Source organism: Eretmochelys imbricata, chromosome 10, assembly GCF_965152235.1.
Source record: "Eretmochelys imbricata isolate rEreImb1 chromosome 10, rEreImb1.hap1, whole genome shotgun sequence".
Lineage (NCBI taxonomy): Eukaryota > Metazoa > Chordata > Testudines > Cheloniidae > Eretmochelys > Eretmochelys imbricata.
Genome location: NC_135581.1, coordinates 78121829 through 78137927, shown reverse-complemented (window position 1 = coordinate 78137927; position 16099 = coordinate 78121829). Strand labels below are relative to the sequence as shown.

The 16099-nt window shown below is 47.5% G+C and overlaps 1 protein-coding gene across 2 annotated transcripts; it reads left to right on the top strand.

The window, feature by feature from the left end:
* Nucleotides 1–4017: 4017 nt before the first annotated feature.
* On the top strand, nucleotides 4018–15008 carry PARP16 (poly(ADP-ribose) polymerase family member 16). Of its 2 annotated transcripts, XM_077828399.1 has the most exons (7): nucleotides 4018–4094; nucleotides 6191–6395; nucleotides 8946–9083; nucleotides 10283–10489; nucleotides 11855–12026; nucleotides 12845–12986; nucleotides 13284–15008. In XM_077828399.1, exons 2-7 carry the CDS (start codon nucleotides 6204–6206, stop codon nucleotides 13426–13428), a joined length of 996 nt encoding a protein of 331 aa, XP_077684525.1. In that variant the 5' UTR covers nucleotides 4018–4094; nucleotides 6191–6203; the 3' UTR covers nucleotides 13429–15008. The 2 variants fall into 2 exon arrangements, with proteins under 2 accessions (XP_077684525.1, XP_077684526.1); XM_077828400.1 differs by lacking the exon at nucleotides 10283–10489.
* The last annotated feature ends 1091 nt before the right edge of the window (nucleotides 15009–16099 follow it).

The following is a 16099-nucleotide window of genomic DNA, read 5'->3' as shown; positions in this document are numbered from 1 at the left end:
AATTCAATTATGACCTAATTTTGGGTACAGTAACTCCTCACTTAAAGTTGTCCCAGTTAACATTGTTCCATTGCGGATCAATTAGAGAACATGCTCGTTTAAAGTTGTGCAATGCTCCCTTATAATGTTGTTTGGCAGCCGCCTGCTTTGTCCACTGCTTGCAGAAAGAGCAGCCCGTTGGAGCTAGCTGGTGGGGGCTTGGAATCAGGGTGGACCAGCAGCCCCCCATCAGGCTATCAATTGCCTGGCAGTTCAGTTGTCCCTCTCCCCGCTGCCATGTGCTGCTCCTGCCCTCTGCCTTGGAGCTGCTCCCGGGAGCCTCCTGCTTGTTGTGCAAAGGGGGTAAAGAGGAGTGCTAATGTCAAGGGGTTCCCCCCGCTCCTGACCCCCATCTCCATAGAACAAGGGATACCCGACAGGGCTCAGGATGGAGGAAGAAGGGAGCTTGCTGGCAGCAGCTGCTTGGCTCGACTTGCTGATCTACTTAAAAAGGCAATGTACTTAGAGTGGGGTCAGCATTCTTAAAGGGGCAATGTGTGTGTCTCTCTCTCTCACACACACACAGTGTGTGTCTCTGTCTCTTTCTGCCATGCTGTCTCCCCTCGCTCCATTCGTGCTGCCTTGTAGGGTGTGAGGCTACATTAACAACAATGTGTTAACCCTTGAGGGCTCAGCCAAGTGCTAGTTCATCATTTAGCAGTGAGGCATTCCCTGGGAAATATCCCACCCTCTTCCACCCTCTCAACCAAGCTTCACAATCATCATTGCTGAGTACAGTATTAAATTGTTTGTTTAAAACTTACACTGTTTATATGTGTATGTATATACATATAAAATATAGTCTTTTGTCTGGCAAAAAATATTTCCCTGGAATTTAAACCTCCCATTTACATTAATTCTTATGGGGAAATTGGATTCGCTTAACATCATTTCGCTTAAAGTAGCATTTTTCAGGAACATAACTACAACAGTAAGTGAGGAGTTACTATAATTAGTAGTGTCTTATGTGTGATATTGTAATGGATTTGCTAGTTGCGGAGTCTCCTTCACTGGAGATTTTTAAGAACAGGCTAGACAAATACCTGTCATAATGGTGTAGTTATTACTTAGTCCTGTACTGAGTGCAGGGGACTGGAGTAGAAGACCAGTTGAGGTCCCTTCTAGTCCTACACTTCTATGATTCTATGGAATATAATTTGAACAGCACCTAAAGATTATCCTTCAGTTCAAGTGACAGCAGCCGATACCTTTGGAGCAGGGAGACCTGAGTTCTAGTCCCTCTGTCATTGTAATATTCCAAGCAGCGGCATGCAGCATGGTGACAACTCTGAAGATTCCAGATGGCCCAAGAGGTATTCAACTATTTTTGTTTGCACGCCCACTATATACTGAAACCATGAACTGATTTTTGTCCATTGAGTTTGCCTGATTATGATGTATAGTGTAATCTACACTACCCAGATGAAAAACAAGCATTATCATACAACTGCTGAAAATTAGGAGAAAAAATGATCCCAGCAGAACAAGTGGAGAGAAAGGAGAGTGTGATGGGGCGGCTGCCCCTCACCAGCAGAAAAGAGATTAAAAGCAGCCCTAGGGAGGCTGTGCTGGAGGCAGCCAATTAGAAAGGGGCGGAGAGGAGCAGCCAATCATGGCCCGGGAGGCTCATATAAGAAGGACTGCAAGGCAGAGAGTTCAGTAGCTGACTGCTGCCTAGATAAATACCATGCATGTATGCCTTTTAAAGCTCTCTGAGCATTTAAGACACTTCTGCATGACAGGAGCCTATATCAATTGATAAATTGCATATGGAATGCCCTTTCTGAGCTGATAAACCAAGCCACAACTGACTTCTCATTGAGATCCCTCCTCCAGACTTACTTCTGCTCTAATACCTACAAGCTAGGAATCAATGGGATTTATACTATTAAAAAAAAAATCTGTCTCGCCTTGCTGTGCATCAGTTTTTGCCAAGTAACAGTGCATTCTCACTGCTGTAACACCCCTCACTGCCTTCACCCGCCTTAGTACCCGCTATACAAATGCTATCTTCTGACAGGGGAAAAGGGAACAACTCTACTATGCCTTGCATGTCTCCTTTGACTCCCAAAGATGTGGGGCTGTCTGTATTATGAGGTCCTGCACCCTCTTCCTATCCAATAGTTCGAACAGACTTGATGTTTCTTCTTCAGATCAGATCAGACCCCATCCCTGCCAAGTCTCCCTCACTTGGAGGTGACCCATTCAACTAGGATTGGGCATAAAGGTCAGTATGTATCATAAGAGAAACAAGGTGAGTGAGGTAATATTATTTTATTGGACCAACACCTCACCCACCTTGTCTAATATCCTGGGACCAACACGGCTACAAAAACACAGTAGATACCTCTGTTAGGACAAGGGCTGGTTTTGGCATGTTTGTGATGGTCACACTCAACAGCTGGAGCTAAAGAGCCTTGCTCGCTATCTGAGCACTGTCACAGTCTCTCATCTTCTGTGGAAGGGGGATACAAAGCACACCCAGGGTATTGGCTAGAGCTGGTCAAACTAGTTTGTGATGGAAAAACTGCAATTTTGACTAAATTAAAATTGCTGTTGAAAATACCTGGTTTCTGCTGAAGATTTCAGGGAAAACCATTTCCCCCCTTGTTTCTCTCAAAATTTTCTGCAAGGGGGAAAAAATTAACATTTCCAGGGCAGCTCTGCCACAGGCTACAAGGGTGTCAATGAAACCCTGCAAAGCTCCTCTCTTTTCATTTCTTCATTCAGATGATCCCATCTTGGGATAGTACAGATGTCGACCCGCCCCAGGTCTCTGCTGGGGCAAGAGTGGGAAAGGAACATGATGGGGGTTGGGCAGAAAGGAGGGAAAGAAAGAGAGGGAGTGGACAGCAAAACAGTGCAATGAGTGACTGAATGGAGAAAAGAATGGAAACTACAAATAAACGGAAGGGAAAAAGAATGGGAGGATGGAGAGGGAGGGGGAAGGACAGAGAGAGGGTGGACGGAAAGTGAGGAACGAAGGACAAAGATGAAAGAAGGCGGGGGAGGGGGTAAAACCCAAGGGATTGAGGGAGAGAGGGAGGGAAGGATAAAGTGGGCAAGAAGGGAATGGGAAAGAGAAAAAGAGAGAGGGGAGAGAAAGAAGGCAAAGGAAAGAGGGACAGCTAGACAGTTGGGGGACAGAGTCAGTGGCACAGGTAGACAATGGTGGGGACAGTGACAGGCCGTCGGGAGGACAGAAGGAAAGCTGGGGGAACAGAAAGACAATGGGGAGACAGGAGGAAAGTCGGGGGGTGAGACAATCGGGGGGGACAGTTGGGGGGGTCAGAAGGAAAGTCGGGGGGAGACAGACAATGGGGGGAGCAGTCGGGGGGACAGAAGGACAATGGGGAGACAACTGGGGGGGACAGTCGGGGGGATCAGAAGGAAAGTCGGGGGAGACAGTCAATGGGGGAGCAGTCGGGGGGACAGAAGGACAGTGGGGAGACAGGAGGAAAGTTGGGGGGAAGACAATCGGGGGGAACAGTCGGGGGGGTCAGAAGGAAAGTCGGGGGAGACAGACAATGGGGGGAGCAGTCGGGGGACAGAAGGACAATGGGGAGACAGTCGGGGGGATCAGAAGGAAAGTCGGGGGGGAGACAGACAATGGGGGAGCAGTCGGGGGGACAGAAGGACAGTCGGGGGGGTCAGAAGGAAAGTCGGGAGGCAGATAGACAATGGGGGGGCGGGGAAATCGCGGGGGAGACAGACAATGGGGGGACAGCCAGACAGTCACGGGCCGTGGTGTCCCAGGGCAGGGGGTTGGCGCTGACGGGGTCCCCCGGCCCCGATCCGGGCCCAGCAGAGACACGGGGGGGGTCTCTCCCCTTTCCGGAGCCCCGCGGGGACCGGGCGGGCTGCTGCCCCCCCTCGCCCAGCCCGGGGCCGCCAGGGCCGTGTGCGGGAGGGAGGCGCCGTCAGCCGCCGGGGCTGGGCGGGGCCCCGGGAACCAGAGGCAGCCGCGGCTTCCGGCCGGCGAGGCAGGCCGCGGGGCGGGGGAGCCGAGCCCAGCCCAGCCCAGCCCAGCCCGGGAGAGCGGGGGGCGCTGCCGGGTGGGTAGCGCGGGGGGCAGCGGGGGCTGGCAGCAATAAGGGGGAGAAGGGACTGGAGGGGGCAGTAGGGGAGAGAGGAGGAGGCCGGAGGACAGTATGGGGGGCCGGGGGGGCAGTAGGGGCAAGAGGAGGAGGAGGCCGGAGGGCAGTATGAGGGTCCGGGGGGGCAGTAGGGGAGAGAGGAGGAGGCCGGAGGGCAGTATAGGGGGCTGGGGGGGGCAGGCTGGGGGCAGTAGAGGCGAGAGGAGGAGGCTGGAGGGCAGTATGGGGGTCCGGGGGGGCAGTAGGGGCGAGAGAAGGAGGCCGGAGGGCAGTATGGGGGTCCGGGGGGGCAGTAGGGGAGAGAGGAGGAGGCCAGAGGGCAGCATAGGAGGCCGGGGGGCAGGCTGGGGGCAGTAGAGGCGAGAGGAGGAGGCTGGAGGGCAGTATAGTGGCCGGTGGGGGGCAGGCTGGGGGCAGTAAGGGGGAGAGGAGGAGGCCAGAGGGCAGTATAGGGGACGGGGGGGCAGGCTGGGGGCAGTAGAGGCGAGAGGAGGAGGCTGGAGGGCAGTATAGGGGGCTGGGGGGGGCAGGCTGGGGGCAGTAGGGGCGAGAGGAGGAGGCTGGAGGGCAGTATAGTGGCCGGTGGGGGGCAGGCTGGGGGCAGTAGGGGCAAGAGGAGGAGACCAGAGGGCAGTATAGGGGACGGGGGAGCAGGGGCAGTAGGGGGAGAGGAGGAGGCCGGAGGGCAGTATAGGGGGCCGGGGGGGCAGTAGGGGCAAGAGGAGGAGGCCAGAGGGCAGTATGGGGGGCCGGGGGGGCAGTAGGGGCAAGAGGAGGAGGCCGGAGGGCAGTGTGGGGGGCCGGGGGGGCAGTAGGGGAGAGAGGAGGAGGCCAGAGGGCAGTATAGGGGGCAGGGGGGCAGGCTGGGGGCAGTAGGGAAGAGAGGAGGAGGAGGCCGGAGGGCAGTATAGGGGGCCAGGGAGGCAGGCTGGGGGCAGTAGGAGCGAGAGGAGGAGGCTGGAGGGCAGCATAGGGGGCCGGGGGGGGGCAGGCTGGGGGCAGTAGAGGCGAGAGGAGGAGGCCGGAGGGCAGTATGGGGGTCTCGGGGGGCAGTAGGGGAGAGAGGAGGAGGCCAGAGGGCAGCATAGGAGGCCGGGGGGGCAGGCTGGGGGCAGTAGAGGCGAGAGGAGGAGGCCGGAGGGCAGTATAGGGGGCTGGGGGGGGCAGGCTGGGGGCAGTAGGGGCGAGAGGAGGAGGCTGGAGGGCAGTATAGTGGCCGGTGGGGGGCAGGCTGGGGGCAGTAGGGGGGAGAGGAGGAGGCCAGAGGGCAGTATAGGGGACGGGGGGGCAGGCTGCGGGCAGTAGGGGGGAGAGGAGGCGGCCAGTATAGGGGACGGGTGGCAGGCTGGGGGCAGTAGGGGGGAGAGGAGGAGGCCAGAGGGCAGTATAGGGGACGGGGGAGCAGGCTGGGGGCAGTAGGGGGAGAGGAGGAGGCCGGAGGGCAGTATAGGGGGCCGGGGGGGCAGTAGGGGCAAGAGGAGGAGGCCGGAGGGCAGTGTGGGGGGCTGGGGGGGCAGTAGGGGAGAGAGGAGGAGGCCAGAGGGCAGTATAGGGGGCAGGGGGGCAGGCCGGAGGGCAGTATAGGGGGCCAGGGAGGCAGGCTGGGGGCAGTAGGAGTGAGAGGAGGAGGCCGGAGGGCAGCATAGGGGGCCGGGGCGGGGGGCAGGCTGGGGGCAGTAGGGGAGAGAGGAGGAGGCCGGAGGGCAGTATAGGGGGCCGGGGGGGGCAGGCTGGGGGCAGTAGGGGCAAGAGGAGGAGGCCGGAGGGCAGTATAGGGGGCCGGGGGGGCAGGCTGGGGGCAGTAGGGGCAAGAGGAGGAGGCCAGAGGGCAGTGTAGGGGGTGGGCTGGGGGCCCAAGGGCAGTCAGATGGAGGGGAACTGCAGGGCAGGGTACATGTTCTGTAAATCCCTGAGACACAGATGGCAGGATGTGTGGGTGGGGGGAGGACAGCTGTGGGGTGGCAGATTGGTGTGTCCCCCCCCTCCTCTCCTGTGAGCATTAGGGAAGGGCTTTAACCTCTGCTGAGCTGCTGCCCTGTGTGTTTCCTGGCCAGACCCCTGGTGGGGATGCTGCCCCGCAGGCCCAGCGATGCTGCCCTGAGGGAGAAGATCAAGGAGGCCACCCGCAGGGACATCTTGGCTGCGGATCTGAAGTGCAGCCTCTTTGTCTCTGCTTTACAGAGCTACAAGCGTGATTCCGTCCTGAGACCCTTTCCAGGCCTCTATGCCAATGAGGAGAGCAAAGATTTTGATGCATTGGTGAGTTATCATCCCCTCGGACGGGACAGCTTGGCACCGGGTGAGTGGGGAGGGGAGAGGAAGAGCAGCAGGTATTCCTTCAGAGCACACGTGTAATTAGTTCCACGTAAAAACAAAGCCCAGAACAGATCCTATAAACAAGTCACTCGTTTTCATTACTGATGCACTGAATGCTACTTCGCAGGAGTGTTGTTAGGAGCAATCAGTTAATATCTATAAAGTGCCTCCAAGATGAAATGTGCTAAGTATTATTAACATGATTATCCACTTGAATAGTCCTGACTCCATTTCTGGCACCTCCTGGTTTAAACACACCGGCTGTGCAGGCTTGCCTTACCTTCCCCTTGTTTTCTGGCTGACTGAGGGGTGCAGTGGAGGGTTACCACTTCCACCCAGTGCTTTTCTGCATTGTAAATTTGTCCCCTTGTCCTCTGATTGGGGGTAAGAGTCTGATTCACTCGGAGTTCCCTGCTCAGTGCAGCTACTGCTTCAGGCCCTTAATTCTGGAGCCTGTTCAATGTATCTGGTTTTCTGTACACACCGAGGACATGGACAGATTCCCTGCGGCGGCAAGATATGGCGTGAGCATTAACGGTACATATATTATAAAAACTTGGATCCTCGTTAAGGACAAGTGGCTACCATAATTCTCCGAATCCCCTCACCCAATCTTGAGTTTTCTAACTACACGTGAGGCTGTTAGGTTGTGCTCTGTATGTACGTGTTTGAACACTGTCCACGAGTGAAAATTGCAAAATAGCTGCCACTATAACATTTTCAGCTACTCACAACTTCCTGAAAAACCCTCCTCTAGGATGGAAACTTTCCAGACGTGGTCCCTGTCCAAAGGTGAATTTCCGTTTTGGTTGGAGGAAAACACCTTTTCAGGCATGTGATGTTGAATAAACAGACAGATGCCATATTGAGCACATAGCCCTCTGCATAAGGGGAAGGAGGGAATCACTGGTTTAATGGTGTCCTTCCAAATAAATGCAGTGTAATTTGTACACAGCTCTGGAAGTTAAAAAAAATAAATTAAAAAAGTAGAAAAGCTGTCATACTACTGCATATATTGTGTTATAACTTATATATGGGCAAAAGCCTACATAGCTCTTTACAGACAATCATAAAAATGAGGCCCCGGCCCAAGGGTTTATATCTAAGTTGAGTGGAAACTATAAAGCAGGTTTAAAATACATTGTTTTCTCTATAACTAAAGAGTCAAAGCAGCCATGCAAAACTATGTACATTTACTAGCTCAAACAAAATACCTACTCTTGCCCAGTTAATGATAAAAAAAATGGATATGTTGTCTGCCCAATATAAGTGGGTAAGTAAAATTTTGCAAGTCTGAAATGCAGTAAAATAAATTAAGGAATTGAGATTTAGAAGGTAAATGACAAATGTAGACTTGGAAGCCTCTGAGTCTAAGTTTGAAAGTCTTAAAGGTTTAACAGGTGAAATAATATCAAAAGCCTTTTATTTTTTTCCCCTGTCTGTTGCTCTCTGGAAAATCCAGTTTGAACCAGTATGTGCAAGCGTCCTTGGGGTGGCATCTCTCTGGAGATGTTTACAACTTAAATGAGTCATCGTAATCACCACCTCACTGTTTTGATTCATGGGGGAGTTGTGGTAACTCTCCCTCCTGGTGTTGCATATAATCCCTGGCCCACAGTCATAGGTATCAACTTCCCCTCTTTTCCGTGGGTCCTCGACCCCCCCCCGTCCCCACCCCTTCCATGAGGCCCCACCCCTGCCCCCATTCCAACCCCTTCCCCAAGTCCCCGCCCCAACTCCGTCCCCTCCCTGCCAACATTCCAACTCCTTCCCCAAATCCTGGCCCCGTCCCCGCCTCTTCCCCTCAGCACGCCAACGTTCCTGCTCCTCCCCCCTGTCCCCGAGCTTGCTAACGCTGCCAAACAGCTGTTTGGTGGTGGCCAGGTGGGAAGTGCTGGGAGGTAGGTGGAGGAGAGGGGATGCGGTGCGTTCAGGGGAGGAGGAGGAGGTGGGTTGGGGGGTGAGGAGAGCTTGGCTGCCGGTGGGTGCAGAGCACCCACTAATTTTTCCCCATGGGTGCTCCAGCTTTGGAGCACCCACGGAGTCGGCGCCTATGCCCACAGTGATACATAACTTAATACGGTATGGTTCCCAAAAATATTACATGGGATGGCAATATCTGTCACACTTATACCACTCCAGATATTGCCTCTGTGTTGATGTAGCGACCACATTCAGATGTTTTTGCTCACTGTTCTTATGCATACCCCATGGATGCTGCTGCTGAATATAGATCATAGAATTATAGAAGACCTGTAACTTGCTCAAACATAGTACTCAGTGTTGCATGTCAGAACAAATGACAAATTTCCCCACATAATCTCAGTGTAAGTTTTTCAGAAGTGATTCTTGTAATTAATTGGAAATCGTTTTTCAACTTGTACCCCACAGATCCCCATTAGAGTGAAATATTATTTTCTTACCACTAGAGGTCTCTATTTAATCGTGATGATGAAGAGATGCAAACCACAGTAATCATCTTTCTTACGTTAGCTTGCAGATACAAATGCTTTGCCAAGCTTAAAAGAACTTCCAGAGTCTATTTCAGACACAGATAAAAGGACATGGGATCTGTTTAGCTGGATTTTATCATCTAAATTCTTAACTATACAAAGTACTAAGAAAAAGGAGGTAAGATTTCAAATTCTTATGAAAGTTTCATGATGTGAGTTTTCTATTTAACACAACCACTTGCATGCAGGTGGTTACCTCAACCTGGGATTTAAGGGTTGTTTATTGTAAGGACTGAAAAGTATGTCAAGTGAACCCATTTTCCGGTAGGCATAGATGAATAAAGAGACAGTGTCTTTACCCCAAAGAGATCAAAATCTAAATAGAGAAGGAACAGAAGGAGGAATGTGTGCAGCAAAAGCAAGTGAATGACTGAGTGGTGATTAATCTATTATTTCCTATTAAAACCCCAAAGGTTTGTCTTAGCAAAAACCCTTATATTGCTAATATATGGTTAATCACAGTTGACCACTCTATTGAATGTTGTACTCCTACCCTGTGTTCAGATTGTGAGGGCCTCAGGGCAGGGACCATGCCACTTTTTCTATTTAGAAAACACCTCGTGTTGAGGAGGAAGAATGAGCTAGTGGTTCAGATGCAAGCCCAGGAGGCAGGATACGGGGGTTTGTTTCCATGCTCCGCCACAGACTCCACGTATGATCTTGCGTAGGTAACGGTCTCTCTGTGCCTCAGGTTCCAATCTGTAAAATGTGCACTGCCTCACAGGGACGTTGTGAGGATAAATGTGTTAAACATTGTAAGACACTCAGATACTACAATAATGGAGACTATGTAAGTACCTAAGAGAGTTGTGGATGCTGCTGGAAATGATAAAAATGTCTTAGTTCCACATTTTTTTCTTTCCCCAAGGAACATATCTCATGAATATATCTATATCATAGCCTTGTTTGTGTGTTGGGATGATGACACCATAAAGATGTCTCTCTTCTTTTCCTCCCTCTCATTGCATCATCCACTTAACTCTGATATCTGAGTCCCATTATTAGGAGAGGAGGTGGGGGGACATTTAACTTTGATATCATAACCTTACCACTCAGTAAAGCTCATGAATATTCATAGAGAAGCAGCAAAGGAGAAGAGGGCAGGAGCATAGAGGAAAAATAAACCCTTACAGTTCCCACAATCCACATGATCTTCTATGGTACCATTACCAGCTAGCTGCGTATTAATACTGAATTATAAATGTGCATAGGTAAATATATATAGGAACTAGGAAAGGATCTGAGAGACTAAGCAGATTTCCAGTGAACAATCTAGACCTTTTAAAAATAACACTAGGATTCCTTTCTGTTTTTAAGTATGAGAAGATCCAAGAGTTGACAGGAATGTCAAGTGATGCCGTTCCTACTCCTGACTTCCTGTTTGAAATAGTGTATTGTGATCAGATGAATGCCAAATTTGATGAAACCAGGGGAGAAAGGAACCTTATTTATGCATTCCATGGGAGTCGCCTTGAGAACTTCCATTCCATACTGCACAATGGTTTACATTGCCATTTAAATAGGGTAAGGTTTCCAATATTTCTTGCATTAAACACACAGCTTTATCCTTCATTCACAAACTCTGAGGGGTGTTTTAAACACATGTACAAACTTGTGTAGGGATAAAAAAAAAAGTGATCTGATATCTCATGTTGCTATTTGTTTTCCTTGATGGCAACACTGTTAACTTTGCATATGATTGTACTGGGTTTTATAATTCAGATTGAGCTTAAAAAATGCAGGTGATATGAAACATAGGCATTAAATTATAGTCGTTTCTCCAATATGCCTGGTTGTAGCCATCCTTCACTTTAAAAATAAAAAGATGAATTTAGTGCCTCTGAAAAATGCTGGCTTATTTGACAGCCCTAGAGATGGAAGATCTCTAGCCTTATACCAAGAGGAACATGGTCAGTGTAGGCGCTCTCTGCCCAGGTCTCAACCTTGGACCACCTCTAAAGGTGAGAAACTGTCTGCTAACTGAGAGTCCTTTGCATCTGCCAGGAGATTGCTAACAAGAATGTTATTTGGGGGGGGGGGGGGAGAACGACTTTGTGGATGTCCGTACCTATTTGATAGAAGCTAGCTGGGACTATCACTTCTTTTCATGTAGGTTGTCACATAGCTGCCAGACAGTAAAAACACACAGTCACTACCAACCTGGGTCAGGTGTGAAACAGTGACTTATTTTTTTTAATTTCATCCCCACATTCTTACTACCTCACTTTCATAAGCACCAAAGTTCACATGAAAACAAAAAGTTAAAAGGCTCACACTTTTAGGATCACAGAGGGCAAGAAAGAATCTTTACCTTGCCAGGAGGGCACAGGGCGTTTTGATTTTTTCCCCCACCCTCATGAGTTATCACATTGACTACAGTGGGAGGCAGCGTGCTAGATTAGATGGGGTGGCAAATCCTATGTTTCTGAACTATTAAAGCAATTGCATTTGGGGGAAAAAAAAAAATCACACTTGAAAAGAACTTTTCTCTCTCACAAAGCAGGTTTCTAAATGTCACTAAGGCCTGGTCCATGCACAGAAGTTGCACCACTTTAAATATACCAGCATAGTTAAAGCTGTACAACCTCCTGAGTGTCGTTTAAAAAGTGCGTATATTGGTCTAGCTTAATCCGTTAAAAAAAAAAAGTCACACCCCTAACTGAAATAGTTACACTGGTACAAAATCTGTCTGTAGTCCAGCGCTAAGGAGTTTAAGAACTGAGACTTCTGAATGTCACTGCTGTGTTTAAGCTCCATAATACTTTTGGAAACAGCGTGCTGGCATTTGGAAAGGAAAGCGCAGTGGTACGCTGTATTATTGTTCTATGTGGACATTCAGAGTGTTTGATCTGATGCAGTCTCTCTTGATTTACCTTTGTGCTATTTCAGACATCCTTGTTTGGTGAAGGTACCTACCTTACCAGTGATCTAAGCCTTGCTCTACTTTATAGCCCTCACGGTCTTGGGTGGCAACACAGTGTTTTGAGCCCTATCCTTAGTTGTGTAGCTGTTTGTGAGATTATCGATCATCCAGATGTAAAATGCCAGGTGAAGAAGAAAGGTGAGTGTATAAAAATAATTACAACTAGAGTGTTTGTTAGTCTATTAATACTCCTCAGGTCTTGGGTTGTGTATACCTGCAGTAATACAGCTAAGAATGTACTCCTGTGTACGCTAGTTTCCCTTCTGCAGAAACTGACGGGGGGGCACCTTTTCTGGATGACCCATTAGCAAATCTACAAAAGCTTTCCACAAAAATGGAAACAATAAAACTTGATCATTCTGGTAGTGGGACCCTGCTAGATCAGTATCGAAACCAAAATAACATCCTATTTTGTTTTAATCTAGCGTCAATACGATAACAGAATGTGTTCTGTAATGCAGAGTTATTTCATTTGTTCCAGAAGTGAACCCAAGCCAAGGTATTCCTGTAACAGCAAGATTAATACGCTTTCTGTACTTATGCATGTTTGACTCATAACAAGGCCCATATTCTAGTAGTCAAATTTCATTTTGCTGTTTTCTTCCCACAGTTCTAGATCCTGTTGTATTATTTCTCGATCCTTTCTGATGTTAGCAACCCCTCAAGCATTGTGCTCTCGGCCTGCCTTCTCCTATCTCTAATGTGCCCCTTCTCCACTCCCAACCCATAGTACCCCCATGCCAGGGATAACCAGCAGGGGCTGGTGTAGCCTTAACACAACTCTGATTCTCCTTTGGGATGCTAAGAGGGACCATTGAAATTTGAGGTAGAGCCGGGAATAAGAGCCCTGTTTCCTAACTCCAACTCCTATGCCTTGACCCGTCTTCCTTTACTGTCATACATGTGCTTTTGCTTTCCTTCCCATTCCCAAGAAAACCTCTTTTTGTCCCATACAGATTCAGAAGGAATAGACAGGAAAAGAGCAAGAGTAAAAAACAGCGAAGGGGGCGATGTTCCACAGAAATACTTTGTTGTCACAAACAATCAGCTTTTACGAGTTAAATACTTATTAGTATATTCACAGAAACAATACAGGAGGTAAGAGTTCAACTCACCAGTATGATGAGCATGGTGCAAGTGCGAGATAGACGGATCTTATTTGTACAGCATTCTCTCTCTCAAAATCCAAAAATACAAAAGCAAGACATGGTTCCACTTACAGGAAGCAAAAAGGGATCCCAAAGCAAATAAAGGAGCAAATGCAGTAGCTAGGAAAATCTTTATCAAAGCTTGCAAGATCATTTAAAAATAATAAAACATAATAAATGTGTCTTAGTGTCACAAGATTATATTTGATGTAATTCATGCTTTTTATGCATTTTTTTCCCTCCACAGGCCTTCTAGTCAGTCATCTTGGTTTTCCAATCATCGTTTTGCTATAATGATGATGATGTATCTACTACTGCTAATTGTTATAGGTGCCAGCAACTCACCGGCCTTCCTCTACTACTGGAATAGAATGTTTGACTCAGAAGGATGAGCAAGCTGGTTTATATGCTGTTATGTTCACCATGTGCCTTAATGATAGGAGATCTACAACCTACTGCATCTGTACCAGCTCTCTGGAAATGGGGTCTCGAGCATTTGGTTATATTCCAGTTGCATTACCTTCATGGCCCCCTTTCCATTTTTTCTTGTTTTAAGTCGTTTTCTTTCTTTGAGTAATGAGGGAGCCTGATCGGCTGAAAAGGGAGCTGCCATTCTTGCCCTAGGGACGCTGAAGTAGAATGTGAACAGTTCTGTACACACATTTTAGTCAACGGTCCAAAAAAACCTTTATTTACAATTAATTAAAACTTTGGTGTGGAAACTATTGGGCCGTAGGTGCTGGAACTGGGGGTGCAGCTGCACCCCCTGGCTTGAAGGGGTTTCTGTCATACACAGGGTGCACAGTTTGGTTCAGTTTCTCTCAGCACCCCTGTATTGGGGATGTTTATTCTCTGCCAGATTAAACCAGCAATATTTATTTATAACGCTATTGGAAAGGAGGAATTCTCTTTACCTCACACACAGGTAAACCTGCAGTAGGTTTTATTGCTTTGACTTGAGAAACCCTGTGTCTTTACTGAAGAGGAAAAGTGCTTTCTCATATGATAAAGCAGGATCATCTTAATTACAATTTTTGACGGGATTATATTTAGGCACAATGATTGTAACAAAACATTATAAATAAAACAGTAACCAAATTGGAAGGATCTGAACGTTCTTGTGTGTTTTTGAAAATAAAATCACTGGATAAAGAATTAATACTGAATTTTAGAGCACCGTAGGTGATGATGAGAGGAATACGTCTTAAGTACAGTACAATGGGCCAGATCCTCAGCTAGGTTCAGAGAGCATACAGTGCACGTCTGGGGAAGAGGGGTGTAAGATCAAAGTTCACCTTGGCCCTCCCCCACTAAGGGGCACACTATATGCAGGGCTGGTCCCTATGTCTAACAGGCTCAAATGGGAGCTCAGGATCAGGGCTGGGCAGGGGCTTCCCATCAAGAAGGAAGGGGAAGGTCTATGCCGCTGGCAGATCTCTTGGTCTGGGAACACTGTTTTCACAGCCAATGGTGCAGTGCAAGGTGGTCACAAGATGCTCCAGCACGTGGCTCTGTGTTTGTACACATGTCCTGTCTCTTTTTCTGCATTTGTGACCTGATAACTGCAGTAGGAATATTTCAAATATTTCCTAAAACAGTGTTTTAGAAATAAAATATTTTGAGAGCAGGATTTATTTTGTTTCCGAGGTCCGAGAGTGATGTCAGCTTAGTATATACTGCATTTAGGTTTTCACTTGATAACTGACCTTTGTACGTGTGTCTGTAAGATGTACTGTCTACATAAAGTTATCAGAAGGAGATTGGTTTTTCTTCTTTCAGAATTACATTATCTGTGTTAGGTAGGCTTCATGCCAATATGTAAGTAGCCGTGTTTTACTTTTGTTTTGTAAATCAAATTACACTAAGAACCCCTCATTTATCATTTAGAATTGTTTAACAATATATAGGTTTGTGAGAGTTCTGTGTAGTGCACACTTAGAGACTTGGAACTTTTAAAGAGATTTGAAAATCACTTCCCTGTCTGAATGTTTTATCTGTACTATAGTTATAAAACCACCTAACAGTATAAAAACTGAAAAAGCTAGCAAAAAGAATTTCTGTTGTTAGTGTGTTGTGCATATGGGGATAACTTTGCATAGGGTCAGATTCACTATTTCTCCTTTTATGGAACAGCAAGGCAGCAGAAGAACCCCACATAAAATTGCCTTAATACAAATATTTGTAAAAGCTTCAGGACACATTTTAAGATTGTGCTCTCAGAAACTGGCAGATTTTTTAAATAAGTCAACTTTAAATAATTGAAATTGGGACAGTCCCTTTAAACTCTGGGGGCTTTTAGCACTCATTTTGAGCACAGTAAAACTTTAATTTTGTGAAGATGTGAGTATGGGTGACTTTGACCAGTCTTGATGTTAATCTCAGATTTAAGTACAGTGATGCGGTGCAAGCAGGAGAGTTCCACATTTATAAAGCGGTACATTTTGTGTTGTAAACATTAGTTATGTTTTGAGACAGCCGGGGTTCAACAAAGAAGATCTACACCCTATGAAAGTAGATTCAGCAGCAAACTAGCCAAGGTTGTGAACAAAGTGTCAGGAAGGAATGAACTATTTCAGACAGAACTATTTTAATTAAGCTTTGGGGTTGGCTGACTTATTTTTAAAGGCATTAAGAGAAAATATTTTATGAAATGTGTATTTTCTCACCTTTGAGATTTTGAATTATATAAATTCAACTTTACATTTTTAATAGAAGCATCCATTCTAGGAGCTAAAAGTTCATCATGACTTACGGTAAAGTAGCCTCACGGGTGTCAGATAGGGAAGTAGCATGTCCATTTCACAGACGGGAAACTGAAGCAGAGCCACTAAGTAAGGTGCAAGGGAAATGGTGATCAGGGCATTTTACAGTGAAAGTGGATGGTTTTAGAAGATTTAAAGTGGCAAAGGAAGCCACCTTCAGGAGAGAGGTTAAATGACTTGCTTATTAGGGTGAGGAAAGAGCGGTTTTAAAAAGTTGTGCGTGTTTAAAGGTGATCACATTGGAAAAAAAAATCACAATTGCAAAATTTGATAACAGCTCCTGTGTGAAATCTGTTTATTA

Bases quoted from the DNA above. Each gene is read 5' to 3' on its own strand.
- PARP16 (XM_077828399.1), top strand. From the start codon at position 6,204: ATGCTGCCCCGCAGGCCCAGCGATGCTGCCCTGAGGGAGAAGATCAAG. The intron at 6,396-8,945 runs GTGAGTTATCAT...TTCTTACGTTAG, and splicing joins GCAAAGATTTTGATGCATTG to CTTGCAGATACAAATGCTTT. The intron at 10,490-11,854 runs GTAAGGTTTCCA...GTGCTATTTCAG, and splicing joins TACATTGCCATTTAAATAGG to ACATCCTTGTTTGGTGAAGG.